We start from the raw sequence: 13,031 nt of genomic DNA, 5'->3' as shown, positions 1-13,031 counted from the left end.
TAACGGTAAAAAATCATGACCAAATATGACCACCTATATCAGACCTTGGCCAGACTCAGATAAAATATATGTGACGTAAAATTGTACAGTTATTATCGATTGTCAAGACATTGCACTACACTACTCACTGACAGCATCACTACAGTCCGGGTGTTCCATCTGCAGGCACTCGACGGTACAGTCGGCCACCTCTCTAGGTACCTCCGCGGGCGCGCTGACCGGGCGCCAGACTATACCGTCTTCTAGACCCTTCAGAGGTAGGGTGGCCACAAATATCTGGGAAAAAAGAGACATTTTGATTGTATTTTGGCGAACGTCTGGAAATAACTAAAGAGCCTATTGATAGAAACATTTTCATTACCTACTGCGAAACATACTTAATTTCATTTTAACCATAACCTGCCAATCATAAATTAGAGACCATTTGCCAATACTATCACCAAAGTGACAAACTCTAGTTTTTCTTATGTTTGTTACGGATACGACGTCACGGTGTGAATGTGTATGCATACAATAAAAAACCGGCCAAGTGCGAGTCGGGCTCGCGCACAAAGGGTTCCGTAGCAGCAATTACAGTTAAATCAACCTATCTCAAAAACTGTAAGAGATACTTTGATCAAACCAAAAATCGTTGAAAGAGTTAATTAGCATGCATCACCTCTATTTTTTTTAGAATTTTATACCCCGTAGTTATAAAAATAGAGGGGGGGGACATACTTTTTACGACTTTGAGAGCTGATATCTCAAAAACCGTTCACTTTAAGAAAAATGTTTTTTAGAAAACTTTATATCATTTTAAAAGACCTTTCCATTGATACCCCACACGGGTATGTACATCGAAAAAAAAAATTTCATCCCTCAGTTACATGTATGGGGGGCCCCACCCCCAATTCTTTTTTTTACTATTTAGTGTCATATTTTTGTAGCGGTTCATACAACACATATTCCCATCAAATTTCATCACTGTAGTACTTATAGTTTCCGAGTAAATCGGCTGTGACAGACGGACAGACGGACAGACGGACATGACGAAACTATAAGGGTTCCGTTTTTGCCATTTTGGCTACGGAACCCTAAAAATGTTTAAATAAATAGATCATAAGTAACCTGTCCGGGGTGAGTCATGTTGGAGGCGAGTCCCACGATGACGTCGTTGTTCATGTCCAGTATCGTGAAGGATCCCGGCATGTCTGGCTTGTTGAGCTCCACCAGACGAGCGTTTTCTGAAGATATATTCATTCCTTGTTTGTATTTATTTCTACAATGCACTTAAATGAAGAAACAAACCTTCTACATTGTTGCAAAATTGGTATACCAAACCGAAAGGGGGAGTCTCAAAAGATCATTCAAAACAAGTTTTGTTGAAAAAATTTACTTCTAGACTTGAGTGTTGGTATAGCAAGTCGAAGGGGGTGACTAAGGGGGCATTCTAAATAACTTCAGTTGAAAAAATAAACTCCCCATAACAAAAAGTCATGTTACCAACTAAAGACTCTTATTGGCTGATAATATTCTTTTTCTTATCGTGTCACTTTCAGAATGGCATCAGTGGCTAAACAGGTCGCCGGTGCTGAGTCACTAAAGGAAGCTAATACCCAATCATGAACTAACCTTTATCCAAATCCACGACATAGCTCTTGGTCTCGTTCTGCTGTGAGCTGGAGAACACGAGCCGGTCGCCGGCCTTCCTGTAACAGTTCTGTGGCAGCCCTGCCGTGTACACGCCGTAGAAGTCTCGCCCATTGGCTGTCTTCACTGATGTGTGGACTATGTCGATTAGGGTGGTCACGTTGCCCTGGAATGAATTAGTAAAATGATGTAATCGTAATCTAGTAAAAGGGTATCGGACAGTTGATATAGCTACACAGAAATATACATAATCATTTATATAGATATTTACACCCAAGACCCGAGTAGGTACAATTTGTCTTTACTCAAACATCTGCGCCGCCAGCCGGAAATTGAACCCGGGACCTTCGGCATAGCAGTCAGGGTCACTAACCACTACACCATTCCGTCGTCATGTGAATGTAAGTTTATCTAGCTTAGTTTCACGCAAATGCAGCGCAGGTGAGTGTGTTTTTATCTGTCATCTGCTTAAATCATTTGTCATTTGTTTCATTACAGTGACCAAAAGAGGCACTAGGTTGTATGTAGTGTGTTTTCATCTGCTTAAATCATCTGTCATTGGTTTCATTATAGTGACCACACGAGGCGCTAGTTTGTATGTAGAATACCCTAACTTTTTTCTTTCGTAAAAACTTACACTAGATATACAGAGCGGTGCGGTAAAGAAGAATAAATAGGGCAAGGAGTTTGCCGGGACACCCTTTTTGGCTTGCTATATAATTTTCCTCAAACCACCAACCTGCACTAGGCCAGCGTGGTGGACTAGGCCTAGACCCTTCCTACATTGGAAGGAGACCCGTGCCTCAGAAGTGGGGACGTCATAAGTCGTGACGGTGATGATATAATTTTTAACACCCTGTATAGTATGCTTCACTCACCGTCGAGTCCCGAGTGACTAGTGAGTGGCACGCGTTGTGCGCGCCGCCGCTAGTCCGCTGCAGCCAGGTGACTCGCCCGGGACCCACCCGCGGCGAGTGTACTGACATTCCCTCTGCCGATAGCTTCTCTGTAACAAAACAGTTTTAGAACTTCTGGTTCTGAAGGTACCAAGTTTCAATTCACGCTCATAAAGCTAACATACGATGGCCAGCATTTTCGTCAAGATATGATTCCAATATATGATTTGATTTATAGACTACTAGCTGTTCCCGCGAGCTTCGCTTCGCCTAAAAAGTTTTGCCGTGTTTATTCCGGGATAAATAATATCCTATGTTCTTTCTCAGGGTCTAGCAACCATATGTATACCAAATATCAGTCAAATTTGTTCAGTAATTTTGGAGAACAAAGAGTAACAGACAGACACAGTCACTTTCGCATTTATAATATAAGTTAGGATTAGGATAATTATAGTGTATCTACAATCTAATATCGAACAGGCTAGAGCACAATCTACCGACAGAATTAAATTTGGCCAGCTACGTCGGCAACCATAGTTCTGAAGGTACTCACTGAACTTCCCGTCAAGCGTGAGCTCGAACACATACGAGGGTCGGTTGGTGCAGAAGATGAGGCCGAGCTTGCGCGCCGCCTCCCACGCCACGCCCACCACGCTGCCGCCGTCTGATGAGAAACTTACCTGGAAGCAAACATGAATTTTAATCGATTGAGAAAGGTACATACATTTCGAATACCGCAATAAAAAGTATCCAGGGTGTCACCTAACTCCATACCGAATTTCATTAAAATCGGTTCAGACGTTTTGACGTGAAGAGGCAACAAACATACACACTTACAAACTTTCGCCTTTATAATATTAGTAGAATGTCCTTCAAGACGCTCAACAACGTCAACGTATCAATTCCACACCACTGACTCACTGACACATCAGCTATTCTTAATATTCCTAATAGCTATAAAATTCATAAGCAGCGACGTGTGCCTGTCAAACATCTGTCTGATCCATACAAGTGACAGGCGAGCGACGTGTTTGGTGGTAACCCACGCTCGGGTGTCTCGCGCTGTACTATGTGCGAAGCATATGAGGAAGCGCACTATCCACCAACATCCGCCGTTTGCAGTGTGTATGCGTGATCACCTTTGCATCTTTCTGAAGGGCTACTACGGGGCGTAGTAAAAAAACCTTACTGACCTGCCCCACACACAAGTCGTCAGGCACCCCCTCCAGCACGGCGAAGGTCTCGGTCTGCAGGTAGCACACGGCCAAGGCCCCGCACACCTTTCCCACCAACTGCTCGCCCCAGTCCTGCCGGTATAGGTACTCTTCACCCTGGTGGGGAAGAGAGGGTTAATTAAACTGAAAAGTTTAATGATTTTCGAGTAATATAAAAACGGAGTAATTACATAATAATATGAGAGAATAAAAATCAGATGGCGCCACTGGATGATTCATGAATGAATATAAAATTAGGTTTTAATCTGTACTATGGATGGTTAATGAAGAGTTTGGCTAGCATCGATCCGCTAAAACCTTGCATGTAGTACTGGATACAAAGTTTAACAAGTGTTTAAATAAAAAAAATTACAGATTTTATAAGCGTTTGACAGCGCTACACACCTGTTAAATACTGTCAAAGTTTTTGTGGTAAGGCCTATTTTTGTCTAAATACTTGTTCACGTTGACCTACGTAACTAGGCCCCACGTGCGTTTCATACGTGAACTCTTACATATCACAATATCACGTCATATGCTTCATATTTTGTGACCGTGCTTGCGATGTCAACGTGCACTAATGAATGATTAATATTTAATGAAAGATGGATGACTGAACACATTACCTTTACCTTTTTCCCACTACTCTCGCCGCAGCCCAGCAGTGTGGGGTTGGGCACCTCCTTGATGGCCTTCCGCTTGATGTAGGGCTCGGACTTGGCCACCTTCTTCTCCGCCACGTACAGGACCGCGCTCTCGTCCGGGATCCATTCCAGGCTGGAGAACTCCGCTGTGGAATGTTGTTTTGGAGTTTGTGAAATATGTACTTCAATACTATAGCTGCGTTTCCAGTAGGCTTTCAGTTTTACGCCGACTGAGTTAGGTTAGGTTAGGTTACGCCACCGTTCGGCCGATATTAGAATCCAACTAAAGTATTGTACTGTATTGTATTGTATTTATTATTCATAATATTCATTACATGTCAGGGAAAAAATAAATAAAATAATAATAATATAAAAAATTAAGTCATACCTAAACTAAAATTAAATACTAAAATAACATTTAAATGTACGTAGTAGTACAAAAATTCAAATACTAATAGATAGTCAATGGTAAATTATACAATAATAAAATGTCAAGATAAATAATATAAAAAATTTAAAAGAATATACATGTCAGTAGTTATAAGTAAAGAATACAAAAAATCAAATATAATTTAAGTCTTCCTGCTAATGAATTCACCCACAGTGTAGAAGGCGTGCTGGACAAGCCACCTTTTTAGGCATTGTTTAAAAGCTGGCAGTGACGGCGCATCCTTGATTTCAGTAGGTAAAGCGTTGTAGACCTCCGGGCCACACACGTGCACGGACTGCGCACACCTCGCCAGCCGGTGCTGGACGGCGAGCAGCTGCCCCGCGCGTCTGGCTCTTTGGCTTTGCTTGTACAACTGCAGATTTTTCCTGAGTAGCTTAGCCACACAGACAAGTGCTACCACAAAAACCGTATACTATTTAATACCTAAGTAATATTTTTTTGTAACTTTTGACGCTGACTTGGTACATTTCTCTTCTTCATTAATTAGAGGCTACCAGTTAAATAATGAAATAACTAACGCAGGGTGTTCTTAATATGCAACGGGTAAAACATGGGGGATCTATGTTTTACCCGTTGCATAGTTAAGAACACCCTTCATCATGTCACCTCTCATCAATAAAAATCCCGCTCGAAATGCTCTATATGTTTCGACACTCATCAAAACCTTATGGTATGGTAGTAAGTGTTATCACCTCTATTTTACGCAAGTGTTCATTAAACCCACTTCCATCCAAAGCTTACAATAATAACCACTTACAATCAGCATAGACCTCCCCATGCAGCTCGAGCGCGGCCAGGTCGACGCTGCTGAGCATGCGGGGTCCCTCCCACACCTCCAGGAACTGCTTCTTGCCGTCCTTGTCTCTCTCCTCTCTTATGATCGCCTGGTACTTCTCCGACGGGGACACTGATGATAGGAGGCTGTGGAGGTTTTGTGGGTTAAATAGAGCATAGGTAAATTAACTTATATTTGGTTTTCTTTAATTCAGTTGGTTAAAGAATAAAATAATTCCAATGAAGCCTGGTTGATAATATATGCCTCTTTTGAATTATTTAAATAGATAGGGTTGTAAAAGAAAGAAAGGGTAAATCGTGATAATAAAAATCAGTAAACTTACTTATCATGGATAAATAATTATAAGCACAGTACTCACACATTAGTAACATCAACTCCGAAGTCGGACTGGGCCACGACATTCAAATCCTTGTCCAGGGTGTACTCATACTGGCTCTTCGTGGTCTTCCCCCGGTCGAGGTTACGTGCGGACCAGCGCGACGTCACCTTGTTGCCCTGCTTGTTGATGCGAGCCCCCACCACCGCCGGGATCTTTGACAGCTGCTTGTAAGCGCTTATTATATGCTCCACCTGTGGATGTGAAGTAACAATCTATATCTTAGATGTTTATTTTGACTAGCTGATTTTGGATTTTGACTTGATGGTTTTGGATTGGAAAGATACAGAAACAAATTGATTTATCTGCTTTAACATAAAAATAGCCATTAATGTAGAAGGTGAAAGTTATGATTATTAGTAATCTCTAACTGCCAGTTTCTATAACTCTATCTATCCATAACTGGTAGTTATTTTCATATGATAATGACAGATTGTTACTTTTCATCATCAAAATCGTATGAAAGTAACCACCAGTAATGGATAGATAGAGTTATAGAAACTGGCAGTAAGAGCTTTTAATAGTATGTGAAGTAGCTAAACACTTTTGTACCTTGTCAAACTCACAAACTCCTCTTCTTTCATACCAATTATTATTCTTTGACAAAGTACAAAACTGTATAACTACTTATAAAGCAGACAACCTGCATAAATTGGAAAGAATTAATTTCCTTTTATTTTTTATGCATGTAAAAATGGGAAACCATTTGAATGATACATGTTGAATTTTACTAATCCATGTGTATAGTTGTACATAACTTACCGGCTTAGTCATTTTTAGCATAACACCTTGACTAACAAATGAAACGTGACTTCTTCTTCACTACACACACAAACTGAACTGAAACCAATAAAAGACATTCTGTTACAATAATACTAATGACAACTATTTAAATATTTGAGGAAGATAAGACATACATTGTGGCTTCCTTTGTATTTGATAAAAGGTGGTGAGAGACAGAAGATAAATTGTTATCATAAGTTAGGTACTTAGTTGCAGACACAGTATAGTCTACATGAAATGTAAATAGTGATTGCACAGGTTGTAATGTTTATAAAATATGTAAATTTTACCACTTAAGTACAATAATTAGGTAAATAATACACTCTTCAGACAACAGCATATCTCTATTTTCATTAGAAGGTATAGGTACCCTAATCATGTAAATGTTGATTTAATTCAGACTTGCAAAGTGCGGATGGAATTGTTCCTGGCCTAAAACTCAGTAAATATGGGACCACTGCTGTAATTGCAATGAGATGTTCAGCAGTGAGCTATTAGGGGGAGATGATGATGAGACAGTAGTCATATACTGTAAAGGCTCCGAAGATCAAACGTACTACAACTGGGGATTCGGACCTTCGGTGCAAGTAATTTTATAGGTTAATTTCAGTTAAGCTTATGACAAATATAAATACCTACGTACGTAAATATTCTTTTAAACAGTCAGCTCCTGTATCTACATCTAACCTGAAAATCTAACAGATTTAAAGTAAAATAGTGTAAAATACTTACAAATCACTCGAAGAAACAATGGAAATGAAATGACACGAACAAAACACAACAAATCAACGTCAAGCTATTATAATCTATGTAGAATCAATATCGCGCCTTCAAATAATTACTGAGCAAGAATAAGAACACCGATTTCAGTAAACAAGTAAGGTGCTTTTGTAAGACTGCTGGATTACGATACAGTTGTCTGAACGTATGTTTATGAATTTTGCTGACGGCCTGTGACTAATAGTGACTATTTGACATTGACATTTGTATCTGTGATTTTATCGGCGGCGCAGCGCCGCTACACGAAAGGATTTTAATTTTATTTTATTGCATCTTCTTCCTTTCGCGATAAATTTCCATACAGTAAAATTAACCTGTGATTGTAATTAATGCTATTCGAGAAATAAACATAACATGGACGATAATTCTTTACTACTTTGACTGCAGCAATATCTTGGTGAGTTGAACCTTTGAAATCTAAACTAGTAAGTTAAACTTGTATGGAACGGCATTTTGCCCATAGGACTTGTTAAACATCTTTGGATTCATCTGCAACATACTACAGATAAACACCAACTTCCTCTTTTTATACAACTGTTGTTTCATAATCATAACAGACAATGGAGCTGCAGCTGTCAGTGTTCCTAGAAGACTCAGTAGTCCAATGTGCGGAGTGCCCGCAAGCGTTCCTCTCGCGGCGCGCGCTGCGGCAGCACGAGGACACTCACCATGCCGACTGGGACTACGTCAAAATGTTTTCTCGCATGATTGTAAGTTGTCATTGTGCGACTTTAGTATTGGGTGCATGAAGGGAGCCTCTACGAGCCATGTATCAGCTGTAGGGCAGTGGCTGACTAAACTGACTGTCTGCTCTCTGCTGCTTTGTCAGCCCCAATGTAGTGTTTGTCACTGGCATGGAATAGTTAAAGGTAAAATAATTAAACAATAATTAATATTTGTTGAGATGGAGGTCTGTCATGGATGGAGTCAGAGACTATTATATTCTATTGATAGTGGTGATTATAAGTTTATTTCATTATCATGTTCAGATATTTATTGCCTAGGTTATGTAACAACAGGAGTTAAGATAAACAACACTTTCATCCATAAGTTTCATAACATGTACAAAAAAGTACATTGACCTTGGTGAGGTAGGTAGGCCTGGGCTCGCTCAGAGACAGCCCCACAACAAGTTTAATGTTAGAGTACAATGGCTCTTTATCTTTACTTAGGAAGGCCCTATTGTATTATTAAATCCTTGTTCATTATTTTGTTATTTATAGCTGATGTTCTGCAGTAGATAGATTTCTAAACACTGACATTCTTTTATTTCCAAAGAAGTAGGCACATATTTTAAGCTTATTATGGAGAAACAAATATTTGTTTAACTCTTGAAAACACATTTATCATCTTTAATTGGTATTTATCAAATAACATTTTACACCATTGATTATTTTATTCTATCTTTGCAGAAATACCAAGCAGCAGTGGTACTGGAGAGTGTCCAAATATATGAGTGTCCAGATTGTACCCGAGGCTTCTTGAGCAATAGGGAGTACCAACTACATGTATTGGAGCATGAAAGGAAGAAAGCCCTGTAAGTCATGTTGTAAATTGTGATAGAATGAATCTTACTGCAGTACAGTCAGGGTTCAATTTACAGATTGGGTTTATAGTTTAGGTACGGTGGCCTGCGCCTAAAAGTATACAGGCGGAGTTTTTAAAATAGCGATCTCCAGCTCACATGCTGTTCAAGCACATCCACATAAACACCACTGCTACACACATCACACACAACACGTCCCCGGATTTATAACATATGTAGCTGGTCCCTTCATCATCAGGGATTGCTATTTTAAAAACTCCGCCTGTATACTTTTAGGCGCAGGCCACCGTACAATGTAAGATCAGTTTCTTGGCTATTTGTTATCAGTGTTGTCATTATCACACAGTGTCATCATTATAACAAGCAAAACTTGAGTTTTGAGTTTGAGTAAATAAATATGAAAATTCCGATACCCAACTTTCAGGTGGCGTCATAAGCAACTCGCAGAAACAGACGACGCCGACGACCGGTACCGCAAGATATTCAGCTGTGACCAGTGCGAGGAGCGCTTCGTGTTGTACAGCACGCTGGTGGCCCACTCCGACACGCACCGGCCCGCGCCGCACGCCTGCCACTGCGGGGTGGCCTACTACCAACCACACGACCTTGTGGAACACCAGAAACTAGTTCACAACATACACCCGCCAGACGAAGACAAGCCGCAAGTACGCAAGTACAAAAACGAAATCAAGTACGACAAAGAAGAGGACGTTGATGAAGAAGACGAATGGCAAGAACAGAAACCAAAGAAGAGGATGTACTGGAAACTCAAATGGGCAAAGATGAAGCACGAGTGTCCAGAGTGCGAGGACATATTCACCAACAAGAAACACCTGCAGCAGCACATGAGGACCGCACACAAACGTAAGATCGCAAGACCGCAAGTGCCGAGGGTAAAAGTGAAAGCCGCTAAAAAGGACTTTCAGTGTGAAATCTGCAATAAAACAATAGCAAGTCAGACGGGACTGATTGTTCATCTACGCGTTCACACTGGCGAGAAACCATACAAGTGTGACGACTGCGGAAAGTGTTTCTCTCAAATCAATACTCTCAAAGTACACAAATTGCGACACACCAACCTCAGGGAATTCCCCTGCAGTTTCTGCGACAAAGCTTTCTTCACCAAAGGGGATCTGAATCTACACGCGAGGACTCACACTAAAGAGAAGCCGTATGTGTGCACTGTTTGTAATAAAGGATTTTCGGACCCGAGTGCGTTCGCGCGGCACATGCGAGTGCACACCGGGGACCGCCGCTACAAGTGCCCGTACTGCCCCAAGGCGTTCACCGACTCCAGCCAGCACTACTACCACGTGCGACGCCACACCAACCACAGACCACACGAGTGTGAAATATGCGAAAAGAAATTCTTCTCTCTAAGTAACTTGACATTGCACGTAACAAACGTGCATGCTGGAGTGAGAAAGTTTGTATGCGATCATTGCAAAGGTACGTTCAAATCGAAACATGATCTTCTCCTGCACATACAGAGGACCCATCTCAAGCGGCGCTTGGAGCGCTGCAAACAGTGTAAACGCGAGTTTTTGGACTTAAAACTACATATGAGGGTACACCACAAGATAAGGAAACTTCCTGGTGTAAGACGAGTTTCGCAATCTGAAATTGAAATATAATTGAGACGGAAATGGCTGAGAAGTGATTTCCTGTTTATATTGATGATATTGATTTTTTTCATGTTTAATGTCTATTGTCGTTAGAAAATTAAGTGATGGTTATGTTTAAGCGAAGAAACAAATACTAAATAAAAATTTGAGACATAATATAAATCACTGTAAAGAAGTGATTTTATGTCTATTTTTTTTCTATTTATACAGGTTGTTGAAAAAAATGGAGGTGCCAAAGAAATAAAAATAAAAAAAAGCACGAGACTATCAAAGTTTCTATGGAATGGTATGGTTGTAGAACAAAAGTAACCCCTCGATTCACCCCATTTCGGCTTAGTGCACCTCTTTTGCAACAACCTGTATCAAAAGTGCCTTACTAATGTTTAAGCTAAGTTAGTTTTTTACATCACCGCAATGAGATCTGAATAATGTTTTAACTGTTGATGGTCCAAAGTTTTAGATTACTTATACAGTGTGTTGTTTTTCGGACCCGACAAACTTTAAGGGAGGATTCTACGAGTAATTTCATCGAGAAAAAACTCCCATATGTGTACCACGCATGACTCATATATGAATCCACCCTTAAAGTTTTTGTCGGGTCCAAAAACAATGTTTATATAAGTTTTTAAGTTTTCAAATAAAACTGTTCAATAGGAATAACACTAATATTAAGAAAGTACCAGAGTGTGGCTTCCTGAATATGATGGCAGACATGTATTCATTATTATTGTTTCAATGTAGTAAGTTAAAATTGTCCAAATTGTTTGTTAAAATTGGACAATTTTAACACGGAATGGTGTGAGCAGGCTCAAGAAAGGGATAAGTGGAATGTTCAGGGAGAGACCTTTGCCCAGCAGTGGGACAATAGAGGTTAAGAAAAAAAAAAAAAAAAATGTAGTAAGTAGCAAGTTTAAGCATTAATAAAATGATATGAAATAAGACTGATCTTTCAGCGATTCCACAATGTTATTAGTTTTAAGGTATCTTTAATTATAATATATATAGATTTAAAATTATTTTTTAACTACCAAATAAAATGTTATGTTAGCCGGTTACGTGCAAATTCCTGTTTTTTTATAGTTACTCTAAAGAAAATACCTACCATTATTAATAGTCAAAAAGAGAGTAAATACAATAACAAAATATAATATGAATTAAATGTTTTGTTTCAGTATTTAAATTTATTCTGAGCATAAAAAATAAAAGGTTATTTTATTTATTTAATGCTTTTGCCGTTGTTGTTATTGTTACCAACACTCACTGCATGAGAGTCGAGGCGGCGTCGCGGCGGCGGCGACCAAGAGGCGCGCCTTGTCCATAAAATTTGCTATAAGTACTTATGCGAGCCCGTCGACGCTTACTAGAATAGAATAGAATATAATTTTATTTCAGACCACTTCCATAAAGCATTGTAACAAAACATACAAATTTACTGATGAAGAAGTCGAGGCGCGGGCGAGGTGCAGGCGAGGCCAGAGCAACGCCACCGAGCCGCCCGCCGCCTCGTCTCGAGCAGTTGGCGTAGCACACACTATATTATATTTCCACTGTTACGTACTTTTTCTATGGAAATTTTGAAAGCGCTTATCAGTTCTGTAAAAGTATAAAACTAACTGGTTTTGTAAGCGTTCTTTCTGAATACGGCCTACCTAGGCTGTCTCTGTAGGCGGCCGGGCCCCGTGGCGAGAGTACATCAAATTCTTCCCGCTTCGGTGGACAGAAAGCCTCTTCAATGTGAATAAGAAAGAAATAGCTAAATGTCTGATAAAAGAACCCATGTTCCAAAAGTTACTTCTGATATATTATGTTATAGAGATCGCTGATAAGCGATGCTTTGAATAACCATGCTGTTATAGGTGTAGGTATGCCAGGATGAAGTCAGATAACTGAAAAATCTTTGAGATTTCTTGAATTATAGGTATAAAGTTATTTAATTGACCTATTTAAAGGGCGTGTCATTGAACTCTCTGATTTCTAGCAACTTGGATGGAGCCTTTTCTAGTAATCTACCCACCCACACTATACAGCGTTCACTATGGATTGTCCCTTTAGAAAGGTACTTTTTTGTATCAATTTGAAATTCTCTTTAATCTCTATGTTACACTTTCTATTTAACCTTTATTTTATTTAGGTACTTACCTAACAATAACGGTTTAACAAGTACATCAATACTTATCCTAAGTCCCACCCTTATAGCTGCCACCTAACCCCATAAACCATCTTCCCCCATGCCACGGCTAAATGAGCGGCATCAAATCTCAAGTGGCGAGGGGTAGCAAGTAGCTGTCTGC

General features: G+C 39.9%; 2 protein-coding genes across 2 annotated transcripts in view; one reads left to right on the top strand and one right to left on the bottom strand.

Moving 5' to 3' along the window:
- LOC105388523 (acylamino-acid-releasing enzyme) overlaps positions 1-6,924 on the bottom strand; it is a 29,099-nt gene extending 22,175 nt beyond the window's left edge. Inside the window, exons 1-10 of the mRNA XM_048626686.1 lie at positions 6,769-6,924; positions 5,989-6,200; positions 5,592-5,755; positions 4,366-4,529; positions 3,719-3,856; positions 3,079-3,205; positions 2,508-2,635; positions 1,612-1,795; positions 1,108-1,223; positions 129-276 (exon numbers count right to left, since the gene is read on the bottom strand). Coding sequence (XP_048482643.1) covers positions 129-276; positions 1,108-1,223; positions 1,612-1,795; positions 2,508-2,635; positions 3,079-3,205; positions 3,719-3,856; positions 4,366-4,529; positions 5,592-5,755; positions 5,989-6,200; positions 6,769-6,789 — 1,402 coding nt within the window. The 5' untranslated portion in view covers positions 6,790-6,924. The remainder of the gene's footprint in view (positions 1-128; positions 277-1,107; positions 1,224-1,611; positions 1,796-2,507; positions 2,636-3,078; positions 3,206-3,718; positions 3,857-4,365; positions 4,530-5,591; positions 5,756-5,988; positions 6,201-6,768) is intronic.
- Positions 6,925-7,808: 884 nt separating this feature from the next.
- LOC105388524 (zinc finger protein 664) lies at positions 7,809-10,806 on the top strand. The gene is made up of 4 exons (XM_011559451.3): positions 7,809-7,966; positions 8,127-8,279; positions 8,982-9,106; positions 9,540-10,806. The coding sequence occupies exons 2-4, from the start codon at positions 8,130-8,132 to the stop codon at positions 10,747-10,749; spliced, it is 1,485 nt and encodes a 494-aa protein (XP_011557753.3). The 5' UTR covers positions 7,809-7,966; positions 8,127-8,129; the 3' UTR covers positions 10,750-10,806.
- The last annotated feature ends 2,225 nt before the right edge of the window (positions 10,807-13,031 follow it).

Source organism: Plutella xylostella, chromosome 17 (assembly GCF_932276165.1).
Source record: "Plutella xylostella chromosome 17, ilPluXylo3.1, whole genome shotgun sequence".
Taxonomy (NCBI): domain Eukaryota; kingdom Metazoa; phylum Arthropoda; class Insecta; order Lepidoptera; family Plutellidae; genus Plutella; species Plutella xylostella.
This window is presented reverse-complemented; position numbering and strand designations above follow the sequence as displayed.